Genomic DNA, 14401 nt, shown 5'->3' with positions numbered 1-14401 from the left:
TGGATTGCTCGTTGCTAGTGTTTAGAAAACAATTGATTTTTAAAAAATTTTTTTAATGTTTATTTATTTTTGACAGAGAGAGAGAGAGGAACAGAGTGTGAGCAGGGGAGGGGCAGAGAGAGAGGGAGACACAGAATCTGAAGTAGGCTTTAGGCTCTGAGCTGTCAGCACAGAGCCGATGCAGGGCTGGAACCTGCAAACTGTGAGATCATGACCTGAGCTGAAGTCGGATGCTCAACCCACTGAGCCACCCAGGCGCCCCATAAATACAATTGATTCTTGTACATGTATTATCTTATATCCTTTTATCTTTCAAAAAATTGTGAACATCTTTCTATGTCAGAAAATATAGTTGTATAACATCATTTTAGTGACCTTGTAGTATTTTGCTTTAATATTTTAATAAAAATATTTAATAAAAAGTTCACTGTGATTTTTTATTTAACCAGCTCTGCACTTTTAGACATTTAAGTTCTTTTAAACTTAAAAAAAAAAAAAGCTAAAATAATTCTGATACAAACTTGCCACTAAATCTTTGCAAACTTCCTTAATTTTTTCCTGGATATAAATGTCCACAAGCAGAGTTGTTAGGGTTAAAATATATGCACATTGAAGTCATTTGCTAAGCACTGCAAACATTGCCCTCCTGAAAAGTAATAAGGTTTTTACTTCAACCAAGGCTGTGATACTTCATTCACTTAATTCTGTTTTATTATTTAAAAAATATCTTTTCTAGTTTGGTAGGTGAAAGATGAGTCTCATGGGTGCTTTGCTTGCATTTCAGTTCCCAGGAAGGTCAAAAAAGTTTTCATGTTTATTAGCATAGAAAAATTTTTTTCCTGTTAATTATATTGTCTCTTATCCTTGAGTATTCAGCTTTTTCTAATTGTTTTGTGAAAGCAGTTTATATATTAAAGTTATTAATCCTATGTCCTTTATGGTGAACATTTTCTCCTCTCATTTGTTTTCTATTTTTGTTTTGTTATGGTGCTTCTGGATGTACGAAACTTTCAGTTTTTATGTCAGCTTATCAGTCTTTGTGGCGTCTCCTTTTGGTGTTATACGCACGAATTCCTTTCCCTATCTTTTTAGTTTTGAAGAGCAGACAGAAGATTAAATAAGTACACTGCCTTCTTCCTAGCACCTATCCCAGTATTTAATAAATATGCTGGTCATTTCTCTTTCCTTTTAACTGCACCACTTTTATGCTTATCTCCATCTTTGCTCAAGCACTGTTCTCACACCGCCTTCCCCCCTTCTCCAACCTTCACAGCTCCAGTCCTGCTTCCTCTGAGGTACTTAAATCAGTCTGGCCGGCAGCAGTGACACTCACCCGGAATCGCTGAGAGGTGTCCTGCACACAGGACCAAATCTCAGCCTCGGGGTGGGGGTATCCTCTGCTCCGAAGCCAGCTTGACAGCGTCAGTAATTCGCTCAACATCTCTCCGTTTATCTGTAAAATTTAGCAGATTGGGCACCTAAAGGATTTCCTCCAAAGTGCCTTTGCACAAGTTTGGCAAGCGACAACCTCCGCTATTGGCTGTCTTTTAAATGTGTATGTCCCGCCACTCCCAATTCTCCGTCAGCTCCTTGGATCCCAGACTCGGTACGTGGCGGCAGTGCCATTTCTATCGTTGGCGCACAGTGTCTGAGAATTGACGGGACTTGTCTTTTGACAATTGAGACTTGTCCGGGAAGCCACAATGTCTTTGATGTAAGTTCTGCAGGCAGCGCCAGCTTGCTCTGATGTCTCACCCAAATTCTCTGCAAGCCGACTCCCTTGTCCGAGGTCCAGAGCTGGCTTTCCTCACTGGTGTGTGACCGTGAGTAGCTGGAGAGGAAAAGTATCTGATTTCTGCGCGGGGCGTGGGAAGGTGGGGCGGTCCCGGCCCCCGCCGCAACCGCCAGGGTAGGAGCCCGGGAACGCCTTCCGCGCTCCCCGCCCGCGAAGTTTGCAGCGCGCAGCGCGTTCGCAGAGACCTCGTCTCCTGGCCCGAGGCTGGGCGCTGTCAGTTCCTGCTCCGTTGGTTGCTGGCTCCAGCCGCTGCAGGTTCCAGACCAGAGAAGCCGCCCCCACGCCGCGGGCTCCAGGCGCGTGGGGCGGGGGTGCGGTCGGCCGCCGCCCACACCCCGGGCTGAGCTCGCTCTTCCCGGGACGATCGTGCGCTGCAGGATGGCGGCGGCTGCGTGGGCTCCAGGCTGGGCAACGAGGCCAGTCCTGCTCCTGCTGCTGCTGCTGCTGCCGCCGCCGCCCCTGCTGCGGGCGGTGAGCGCCTCTCGGGAACCCCGGGCCGCGGCCCGGCTCAGCCTGCACCCGCCCTACTTCAATCTGGCGGAGGCGGCGAGGATTTGGGCCACCGCCACCTGCGGGGAGCGGGAGCCTGGCGGCGCGCGGCCCCGGCCCGAGCTCTACTGCAAGTTGGTGGGGGGGCCCACCGCCCCGGGCAGCGGCCACACCATCCAGGTAAGGTCCCAGAGCGAGCGAGGGGTGGCAGGGGGCGGGGCCCCCTCCCCGCTCTGCCCAGCGTGCTCTGCCCAGCGACTACACGCGGAGGGAGGGGGTCTTTCCCCAGCGTACGCTGGAGAGCCCAGGTGACCCGGACGGGGTCCCCCAGGCCCGCGCGGGCCGGCGACCCCGGTGGTAGGCGCGGTGCGGAGGTGCGAACCTGCGGGGCACCAGGCTTGCAGACGCGCCGCCCGAGGCAGGGACGGGTAGAGCGCGCGAGGTGAGTGAAGGCTGAGGTTAAGTTTGGGCGCGCTGAGCAGAAAGTCCCAAGGTGCGCCCCTAAGTGCGTACACAGTACGGAACTGTCGCCCAGTCCTGCCGTCCTGCCCCAGTCACTCAGGTAGCGCCTGACCAGGCCTTGAGTGCCCGGGACGCCTCCTCCTAGGCCCTTCTTTCTCCCCGACCTTATTCGGAGAAGTTGGTAGCAGTGGGTTTCCGTGGCGTATTTGGAGAGAACTTTTAGGTTATATAGGTAGTATCACTCCGGTGTCACCCAAAAGATGCACCTCACCGCACTGCCTGAAGTGCCACCATTCAGGGTCTCTGGGGCGAGTGAGATGAAATGGACAGCAATGGACGCGACGCTCAGGGTCCGACGCTCAGGGTTCGACTCAGTGCGAACACCTGGTATGAATGATAGTGTTGCTGGTGCTTAATCAGCATCTGGACGTGTGCCAGGTGCTGACACACGACCCTCACAACAGCTCTGGGAACTGGATCCGCGAGCAGGTTGAGAAACGTGCCAGCGTCTTCAAGTAGGGTAGGGAGATTTGAACCCAGTCCTGACTCCAAATTTTCTTTACACTGAGCCATAATTCATGATTGCCTCCCTCCTTCTACTGGGAAATATTGCTGAGGAATAGGAAAGTGTTGCCGGAAGAGGGAGTGATTTTGGAGCTTGGGCTCCAAAGGCAAAGGATTGTCGTTGAGAATCTAGGTCAGTGTTGTAGAAACTCTTGGTTGTGCATTTCCATAAACAACAAATTGTTGAACGTGCAGTTATAAATTGTGTGTATGTATTGCTTTATTAGTATATTGTGTGTACTATAAAACACACAAGAATAGAAATAAAAATTAAAATGACAATGATGAAAATACTTTTAATTTTATTAACAGCGCCTTTTAATTTTGCTTTCTCTAAATACTTAATTTGTTATTGTGTAGAGCTATTTATAAATATCCAGATGTAATTATTTATATAAATAGTTTTGACAAGTTGAGTTGAGCACTTATGACCCAGCAATTCAAGGTTGGTTTTACATTAATGCTTGAAATTAGTGATTGTCCTAGCTGGAAAGATACTTCAAAAAAAAAAAAAAATGGGTAGATTCCAGAAGCACTGCATTGACCACTGAGTTCCAGAACCAGCTACATAATCACAGAGTACAGTGCAGAATGAAAATGTGGAGCACCTTGTCCAAAAATTAGGAATTTCAAATGGTGATAGCGGAACATTAAATTAACCGAGGGGACTTTCTGAGCGTGGGATTCTGTGTAACTCCACAGGTTTGGTATTGCCTGAATTCATTAAATCATGGTACTCATCTTTCTGCCCCATCCTCCAGTTATTCTAAAAATTTTTTAAAGTAGACACTTGGCCAGTCAATGTTTGCTTTTCAAATGGCATTAAGTACTTCTTGGTAGGAAGGTATTGTGTTTTAGTGGAAGGTAGGAAGGTAGTGTATTTAGTGATTCAAAACTCACTGCAAGTCCTTTTTTTTTTAATATTAAAATATATTACAAAATTCTGTGTCCTTGTTTTTAAAATGTGCAAACATAAGAACTTTTAGAGTAACACAATTCTGTCTTTTCAACAGCCAAAAAATGAAACATTTCCAAACATCTATTTCCCAAAACACTCTTTTCAAAGTGTACATTTCTTGGGGCACCTGGGTGGCTCAGTAGGTTAAGTATTCGACTTCGGCTCAGGTCATGATCTCGCGGTTGGTGAGTTCGAGCCCCACGTTGGGCTCTGTGCAAATAGCTCAGAGCTTGGAGCCTGCTTCGGATTCTGTGTCTCTCTCAATCTCTGCCCCTCCCCCGCTCATACTCTGTCTCTCTCTCAAAAAATAAACATTAAAAAAAATTTTAAAAACATTAAAAAAAACTTAAAAAAACCCAAAGCATCCATTTCTTTAGAACAGTATTTACCTTTTCACACGTCGTTAAAACAACACCTTTACCTTGGTAAGTACCCTTATTTTTTGTAAATATCTATCAGGTCGTGTACTACTGGCAGCCCATGTCATCCCAGAATAAGCCGATTTGGGATTTTTGTGGAAAAAAAAAAAGTGTGACTCATCTTTAAATTTCAAATTCTTTTAAGTAGGTTACCATGAGAGAACCGGTGAATCTGTGCCATCAAAACAATTTCATTATCACTCCTCCTTGTAGTACGAGTTTGGAACTGTTCTGCCCTTCAGGAGAATAGAATCCACATGTCCACTTAACCAGGCACATGCAAGCTTTGATGTGTCATGGTCAGATGATAGCTGGTGGAACCCCTCCTCCTCTTCCCTTGGACAGACAGACTCTCAGGACCATTGTGACCAGGTGACTTGAGGACAGGGTAAAGGCCCTATGCCATCTGCACATTCAATATTAGTAAGACTGAGTTTCTTCATTTTTAAGTAAAATAAACAAATTTTAATATTCCCTTCTGGCATCCCATTGGATTGTCTGGCACATCCAGCTTGGAGAGAACTGTCCTAATTATGGAAAGAGTAAATGCAAGCAGAAGAAAGGTATCAAAGAAATTTTCAGCTGTCTCCTCTCCCATGGATTTGCCTAGGAATGGACTGATCTTCATTCCCCTCCTCACTGTTTTTTGTTTTGTTTTGTTTTGTTTTGTTTTTGAGTGCTCATAGGTTGATAACTACTTTTTGGAGGTCCAGAAAAGTCCTATTTTCTGGTCTGATGGAGTTTCCTTGGTCCTTAAACCTTGGTTCACAGTCTTAGAGTAGGAAGTGGCTTTTCTGAGGTCATGCAGCAGACTGCATTTCTAGGCCAGGCCATAGACAGTGGAAAAATAATGCCATCTGGTGTTATGCCGTATTCCTCCCTAAAAATAAGGAGAGCAAAAGTTGCTGCTGAATAGTGCTTTCTGCTTTCACAGTTGAGGGCTTGAGGCGATCTCACTGATTGCTCACGTGAGAGGTTCTTACCTAATGAGGACAGAGGAGACAGGGAAGGGGAGTTCTAAGAGCTGGGCTATGAGATGCTCACTCTAGCCCATTGTTGGCAACACCTGGTATAGACCCTGCCTTTCAGAAAACTGTGGGGTGATGGGAGATGAGTGGGAAAAGGAAGAGAGACTGGGATTGATCAATTGGTTGTACCCGAATGATGATGATCTTGAATCTTACTTATGTATAGCTCAAGATGGGAAATGGAGAAGAGTTAATAAGTTCTATTTCTTTCAGCTTTCTAAAAATAAATCTTTAGGGCCAGCCAGGGTTTAGAATTTCAGGCAGAAGGATTTTGCAAAAAATGTAAAAAATGAATAAAAGTCATGTCTTTCAATAAAACCTGGGCTTATGGTTCTGATTCTGTAATAATAATTCTGATACTTGAATGGTAGCATGTGTCGATAGGTAGAGGATTTTAAAAGTCTGAGGTTTTTGTTTGTTGTGTGAAAAGTATCTGCTGTGGTTTCTCTGGACTTCAAATTCATTAAATAAGATTTTATATACTTGTTACTGCTCAGACATAAAGTTTTTGGTGTTTGAGAGCTCTGTGATTCAGGGATTTTGTCTGTCTGGTTCACAGCTGTATCCCATGCTTAACCGCAAAGTATATGTGCAGTATATGTGCTGTACAGTATATGTGCTCAGAAAATATTGAAGGAGAGGATGGTGAAGACACAGCTAAAGGTGGTAAAGAAGTTTGTAAGGAATATACAAGGAAGGGGCGCCTGGGTGGCTCAGTCGGTTGAGCGTCCGACTTCAGCTCAGGTCACGATCTCGCGGTCCGTGAGTTCGAGCCCCGCGTCGGGCTCTGGGCTGATGGCTCAGAGCCTGGAGCCTGCTTCCATTCTGTGTCTCCCCCTCTCTCTGCCCCTCCCCCGTTCATGCTCTGTCTCTCTCTGTCTCAAAAAAAACCAAAACAAACAACAAAAAAAAAAAAAAGTAAAAAAAAAAAAAAGAATATACAAGGAAAATGCACAAATTAATTCTATTCCGCTGAGAAGAAACTCCCACTGAAATCTGTCATACTTTATGCTTCAATTTTATATGTTTACTTACCTATGGAATCAAAACACATTATTATTTCTGACATCGGCTAGAGATGATGGTAAAATGTTAGTGGAAGGCTGCACTGAAAATATAACCTTGTGTTTGGTTTAGTTTGGCATTAACACTACACTCACAAGGAACGAAGTGAACCTATTTACCAAATATATGATGCCGATTTTGTACATTGACAATTCAACACATCTCTTGTATGTTCCTCAATTACATTATAATTTATGTGTAGGAACGTGTATCTAACCCGAATGACAGTGGTAGGGGAGCTTGCACACACTGGTCAGTTACAGCCAAGAGCAGGAATGCTTGGCACAAAGCAGGCTAGGTTGTGTGTTTGTGTAACTTGGACTAATGGTCATAAACAGGAAACTCAATTTCACTAAGGCTGTTTATAGAACTATTGTGAAAGAGAAACCATTTGTTAGCTTCAACAAGGGCCTTTTCCTTTGTGAAACTGATAGGAAAGTCTTGAACAAGGGCTGAGAAATGAAGACATTCATTATTCCACTGATACATTTGTAACAATTCTTAGGTGTGTTATTTTGAAACTTCAGACAAATGACTACAGTCAGCAATTTAAAGATGAATAATCCTTTTTTTAAATTTTATTTTTTAAAATTTACATCCAGGTTAGTTAGCATATAGTGCAACAATGATTTCAGGAGTTGATTCCTTAATGCCCCTTACTCATTTAGTCCATCCCCCCTCCCACAACTCCTCCAGTAACCCTCTGTTTGTTCTCCGTATTTAAGAACCTCTTATGTTTTTGTCCCCTTCCCTGCTTTTATATTATTTTTGCTTCCCTTCTGTTATGTTCATCTGTTTTGTGTGTTAAAGTCCTCATGAGTGAAGTCATATTTGTTTTTTCTCTAATTTCGCTTAGCATAATACCCTCTAGTTCCAATCATGTATTGCAAATGGCAAGATTTCATTCTTTTTGATTGCCCAGTAATATGCCATTGTAAACATATACCACATTTTCTTTATCCATTCATCAATTGATGGACATTTGGGCTCTTTCCATACTTTGGCTATTGTTGATAATGCTGCTATAAACATTGGGGTGCATGTGCCCCTTCGAAACAGCACAGCTGTATCCCTTAGATAAAAACCTAGTAGTGCAATTGCTGGGTCGTAGGATAGTTCTATTTTTAATTTTTTGAGGAACCTCCATACTTTTTTTCCAGAATGGCTGCACCAGTTTGCATTAAAGATGAATAATACTTTTTAAAAAATGATTTTCCTAATAGTTCTGTGTTTATGGACATTGGCCAAAGTTTAGCAATGAAAGTTTATGCACAAATCATTTGGAGAAGACAAACATCCATGTTTTCCTCTGGAGAGCCACGTTCACTCACCAGGGTGAGGTGGAACATGGTTCCACATAGCAGGATGTCAGCAATTTAAATTTCTTCCTCAACAGAGGTGCCTGGATGGCTCAGTAGGTTAAGCGTCCGACTTCAGCTCAGGTCATGATCTCAGGGTTCATGGGTTCAAGCCCTGCATTGGGTTCTGTGCTGACAGCTCAGATCCTGGAGCCTCCTTCGGACTCTGTTGTCTCCCTCTCTGTCTGCCCCTCCCCTGTTCACACTCTGTGTCTCTCTCAAAAATAAAATAAACATTAAAACATTTTTAAGATTTTTTCTCAACAAATCACAGACTACTGGAGCTCATGGACTTTCAGGGCTGTTGAAAGTGAATGTTCAGTCCTTGAATTGCAAGATCTTACTTCATGCTCTGAATTACCTGTGCCACTGAGAATGTGGATCATTTAATCTGAGAAAAAGAAGTATGTAGTCATAGGCAAAGGAAAGGACTTGTAAGAAAAGTGTGCTTAACTCATTACAGAAAGTTAGCTGTGTGCATTTTACATCTTCAGTGCACATATGAGTGTGAAAACTACACATTTTCTTCATATTTTTTACCAAAACTAGACTGAAGTATGAGTCATTTTTAACAGCTTTATTGATGTGTAATTTAAGTACTATAACATGTATTCATTGTAAGTGTGAATTAAATATTAAAAAAATTTTTTTTTTAATTTTATTACTTTTTTTTTCAACTTTTTTTTTTTTTTTTTTGGGACAGAGAGAGACAGAGCATGAACGGGGGAGGGGCAGAGAGAGAGGGAGACACAGAATCGGAAACAGGCTCCAGGCTCCAAGCCATCAGCCCAGAGCCTGACGCGGGGCTCGAACTCACGGACCGCGAGATCGTGACCTGGCTGAAGTCGGACGCTTAACCGACTGCGCCACCCAGGCGCCCCAAATGTTTATTACTTTTGAGACAGAGCTCAAGTGAGGGAGGGGCAGAGAGAGAGGGAGACACGTAATCCAAAACAGGCTCCAGGCTCTGAGCTGGCAGCATAGAACCCGATATGGGACTCGAACCCACAAACCATGAGATCATGACCTGAGCTGAAGTCGGACTCTCGACCAACTGAAAAATATTTAATTCAGGCGCCCCTGAATTAAATATTTTTAAATTAATTTATAGAGTTGTGCAACTATCACTAGAATCCAGTTATAGAACTGGATTTCCATCAGCCGCAAAAGTTTTCTTGTGTTTATGCTTTCAGTTTCTCTACTAGTATTATTTTTGTCTCTAAAAATTTCCCATTTCTGTAAATTTCATATAAATGAAATTATACAATATGTGGTCTTTTGCGTCTGACTTCTTTCACTTGGCATAATGATTTTGAAGTTCATTAATATTTTTGTATGATTTAGTAGTTTGTTTCTTTTTGTTGCAGAAAATAGTATTCCATTGTATAGCTACACCTCATTTTCTTTATCCCAATCAAGGACATTTGGATTGTTTTCAGGTTTGGGCTCCTATAAGTTAATGCTGCCATGAACATTCACAAACGAATCTTTGTGTAGACATATGTTTTCAGTTTCCTTGGGTAGATTCCTAGCTGTGGAATTGCTAGATCACATAGAAAATTTATATTTAAGTTTTCGAGAAACTACTTATTATTGAAATGGAGAACTGATGTCTCCAACTAATATTATGGAACTATTTATCCCTTCAGGTCCCTCAATTTTTGCTTCTTGTACATATGAGGCTTTTTTGTTTGGTATAGATATATTTAAATTGTTACATCTTCTTGAAGGATTGGCCCTTCCCTCATTGTGTAATGTTTGTCTTTATCTTTTGTAACAATTTTTAGCTTAAAGTTTATTTTGTCTGGTATTAGTGTAACCATCCCAGCTCTTTTTGGGTTACTCTTTACAGGGAATACCTTTTTCTATTCTTTCACTTTCAATTTATTTGTGTCTTTGTGTCTAAAGTGAATCTCTGGTAGATCTGTATCATGTTTTTTGTTTTTTAATCCATTCTGCAAATCTTTGCCTTTTAATTTAGAAGTCTAATCCATTTACATTTAAAGTGATTATTGATAAGTGATAATTTATAAGCCTAATCCATTTACATTTAAAGTGGCCTTACTTCTGCCATTTGTTACTTGTTTCCTGTATGTCTTCTATTTTTTGGTTCCTCAATTCCTCCATTGCTACCTTCTTTTGTGTTTAATTTCTTTTTCTAATAAACCATTTTGATTTCCTCATTTACTTTTTTGTATATTTTTTGGTTATTTTCATAGTGATTACTTGAGTTGATATAAACTTAGCATCAGTGGCATCTAAAATTCTGCTTCTATACAGGTCTGTTCCCACTCTTTATGTTATTGTCACAAATTAGATCTTTTTTTTAAAAAAAGTTTATTTTATAGAGAGGTAGCAAGCGCATGAGTGGAGGAGGGGCAGAGAGAGAAAGAGGGAGAGAGAGAATCCCAAGCAGGCTCTGCGCTGTCAGCACACCTGATATGAGGCTTATTCTCACAAACCTTGAGATCATGATCTGAGCTGACATCAAGAATCCAATGCTTAACTGACTAAGCCCCTGAGGTGCCCTAACAAATTAGATCTTTTACATTGTTGCCCGTTGACATACATATATAATTGTTGTTCTGTGCATCTCTTCTAAATCATATGGGACAAACCAAAAATTCAATAATGCTGGCTTTTGTATTTATCTATGTAGTTAGCTGTCCTGGTATTTCTTATTTCTTTGCATGGCTTTGAGTTACTGTCTAGTGTTCTTTAATCTCAGCTGAAAGACTCCTTTAGCTTCTCTAGCTTTTTAACCTTCAATAGAGCAGGTCTACTAGCAATAAACTCCTTCGGCTTTTGTTTATTTGGGAGTGTCCTCATTTCTCCCTCATTTTTGAAGAATAACTTACCAGGTACGGAATTCTATTTTCCTCTCAACATTTTAAATATGTTATCTCAGTGCCTTCTGGTTTCCATGGTTTCAGATGAGAAATAGGCTGTTAATATTATTGAGGATCCTTTATATGTGATAAATTGTTTCTCTTTTGCTGCTTTCAAGATTACTTTTGTCTTTTCTTTTTAATGTTCATGTATTTATTTTTGAGAGAGTGTGTGTGCACAGTGGGGAGGCAGAGAGAGAGGGAGACAGAGAATCTGAAGCAGGCTCTGAACTGTAAGTGTAGAGCCCGATACGAGGCTCGAACTCACAAACCATGAGATCATGTCCTGAGTCCAAGTCGGACGCATAACCAACTGAGCCACCCAGGCGCCCCTCTTTTTGTCTTTTGACAGTTTGATTACAGTGTGTCTTGGTGTGGACCTCTCTGAGTTTTTCCTACTTGGAGTTAAGTTTCTAACTCTGTCCACTGAAGGGATCTAGAAGCAATGATACACTGGGAACAACGAACATATACTAAATGGTACCTCATACCCAGATCTTGGTTTCTAAACACCACACCCGTAATAAACAAACAAACAAGTGATGCTTCTGGAAAAACGAGTTGGTTCCAAGGAAGGAGCACAAAATAAATAAAAATTGGCACTGGAATAGGGGCGCCTGGGCGGCTAAGTCGGGTAAGTGTCTGACTTTGGCTCAGGTCACGATCTTATGGCTCAAGAGTTCAAGCCCTGCGTCAGGCTCTGTGCTGACAGCTCAGAGCCTGGAGCCTGCTTTGGATTCTGTGTCTCCCTCTGTCCCTCCCCCACTCATGCTCTGTATTTTTCTGTCTCTCAAAAATAAACAAATGTTGAAAAAAAATTTTTTTTTATCAAGAGTTCTTTTAAGAATGAAATGTACAGTACATTATATACTGAACATATTTGGCATGCTAAATAATCCACCGGCAAAGAGACTTTTACAGAATAACTGTTAAATTGTTTTGGTACTGTATTAACGACTAGTTTAGATATTATTTATTTACATAGGGGCACATTTTTATATCAGTTGAAGGAACATTTTGCAGGGAGAGTGGTGGCGGAGTTGGATGAGCAGCGGCTGTCTGTGCGGCCGGCCCTGGAGACAGAGGGGTGTGCTTCCTGCATCTGACTCTTGGTGTCGGCTCAGGTCATGATCTCACAGTTGTGAGATCATTGGCTTTGCGCTCGTAGCGTGGAGCCTCTTTGGGATTCTCTCTCTCCCTCTCTCTCTGCCCCTCCCCTACTCCTGCTAGCTATCTCTCAAAATAAATAAACATTAAACAAATTTTAAGTGACAAGAGGCTTTAGCAGCTGCTCATTTGAAAATGCCAGCGGAATTGAATGCACAAGTTGAAAAGTATAAGGAAAAACTAAGACAGCCTAAAGAACAAAAAAAGGAGACAGATGATTGAAATGTGGGACAGCATGCGAGGAGGAAAAAGTTACAAAGGAAATGCGAGAAAGCCTCCAGGAGAAGACATTCCTGGGCCTTCTACTTCATCAGGCATCCTGAAGCGAAAATCTGACAGAAAGCCTTTGCAGGGAGGTGGTGACAACCCTTTGTCTGTTGCAGAAAGTGGAGCGTGCTCCTGCGGAGGCCCGTCCTCTGGTAGACCAGGCTAAGGATCTCGTTAGTGTCGCTTTTGGCCTTCCCAAGATGAATCCATAACCCTCAGTTCGGTCGCCTTATGCACGCTTTTCACGTTGTGCATGAAGGGGAGGGAGGCTTTTTCCTCTTCTTTACGACACCTGCATCTTCAGTGGTTGAAGTCAGCATGGGGTATAGACATCACCACTAGCAGTAGTGGCAGTGGTCACACTTCAGTGAAGCCAGTGGCTGGGTTCATTGATCTCGTAGGTAATTGCTAGTTGGTAGTTAAAGGCCTCCGGGTGATGAGCAGTCTTGATTAAAGAGATCTAGGGATGGTCCTTCAAGTTAGATGTCCCTGCTGGTCTGACAGTCTGTGGGATGGGTTGTGCCGCATGATGTCTTCCTGGTAAATGGTGAGCCCGCCAGCGAGGATTATTGATGCAGACAGTTGATGGGGTTGTTTCTCTGTATGTAAAAAGAAACTGTTAAAAAAAATCCAAAGAACATTTTTAGCATCTTTATTAAATTCAAGGAAATTTCTGTATGCACTTGAATTTGTTTATCAAACATTAAACAACTTTTTATCATTCTAAAAAAAGGTAACATTTTTTTTTTTTTTGGAGGGGGGAGGTATTAACTTTTTCAGGGCAATTTTGGTGGCAAGAATACATTCTTCCAGATCATAAATTTTTTTCTGGTTGTGATTTAGGCTTTCATGAGCCTGCATTAACCCTTGCTCAACATTCTGGAACCATTTGCCTAGTGAGGAAAAGACTTTCCCAATGGTACCTCAGTGGTCCTAGTCAGTGGAACTGACTGCATACATGGGCTCCTGGCCAAGGGACAAGTGGTGACTGAAATCCAGCCTGGGCAAGGCTGTATCTGCTCAGGGGCAGGGAGCCTTTTTTTTCTGCTTCATATAAAAAGAGCTTTTTGCATGAGCTAGCAGGGCCTTGATCAGATCCCTCATGCCAACAGGGTGGAAACTGCCCTGGGGAAAGCCAACTCATGGAGTCTCACGTGTTCTGCCAGTTTTTCAGTGTCATAAACATATTGTACTTTCTTAGTGGTTTTCCCATCCTGAATGCTCAGAAAATACATATGCAATTAACAAATGGATATTAGCCAGAAAGGAAGATGAATTTGAATTCGATTATTTATGCATAGCTTAGCTGTGAGGAGTGGGGAAAAGGAACAATTCTCTACTACGTTCAAGTTACACCATATATTGCACGTACTGTGTACAGAAGTGATACCAAATAAAGAGGCAGCATGGTGAGTAATAGGGATCAGGGGACTTAGTCTGCTGCTCAGTGCAAGGTGTAAATTTCACACTTAGGCAATATTTACTGATGCTTGCTTGGTACTGTTGGAAAGCACCTTACATGTACTGACTTCTTAGTCCTGACAGCAGTTTGTCAAGGGGGTATTCTTAGCATGCTCATTTTACAGATGAGGAAACAGAAGCACACAGAGGTTCAGTATGTGTTTAAGATCAGAAAGCTAGCGCGTGGTGCAGCCCCGTGGCCGCAGAGTTCATGCTCTTACTATCCTATGCTGCCACTGCCAGGCTAACTGCCCCTCCCCCAGAGTTTCAGCCAAACTGTGCACCACCTCACTAATTCCCTTCATTACCTGGGAGCCATTTGTTTTCACATCTGATGTCCTTATTAGATCTGTAGCTCCCTGAGCAGGGCGCTGCATTTTCCTGCTCATGTCTGTCTTCCCTGTGGCGGTGCATCACAGATACTCCATAGATGCTTTTTTTTTTTTTTTTTTTTTTTTTTTTTTTTTTTTTTTTTTTTTT

At 42.3% G+C, this 14401-nt stretch overlaps 1 protein-coding gene across 1 annotated transcript in view; it reads left to right on the top strand.

Moving 5' to 3' along the window:
• The first annotated feature begins 1979 nt into the window (after nucleotides 1-1979).
• LAMA3 (laminin subunit alpha 3) overlaps nucleotides 1980-14401 on the top strand; it is a 279507-nt gene continuing 267085 nt past the window's right edge. Inside the window, exon 1 of the mRNA XM_049619625.1 lies at nucleotides 1980-2464. Within this exon, the coding sequence (XP_049475582.1) occupies nucleotides 2174-2464 (291 nt within the window). The 5' untranslated portion in view covers nucleotides 1980-2173. The remainder of the gene's footprint in view (nucleotides 2465-14401) is intronic.

Source organism: Panthera uncia (assembly GCF_023721935.1).
Source record: "Panthera uncia isolate 11264 chromosome D3 unlocalized genomic scaffold, Puncia_PCG_1.0 HiC_scaffold_8, whole genome shotgun sequence".
NCBI lineage: Eukaryota > Metazoa > Chordata > Mammalia > Carnivora > Felidae > Panthera > Panthera uncia.
The sequence above is the reverse complement of the archived record's forward strand: the minus strand, read 5'-3'. Positions and strand labels throughout refer to the sequence as shown.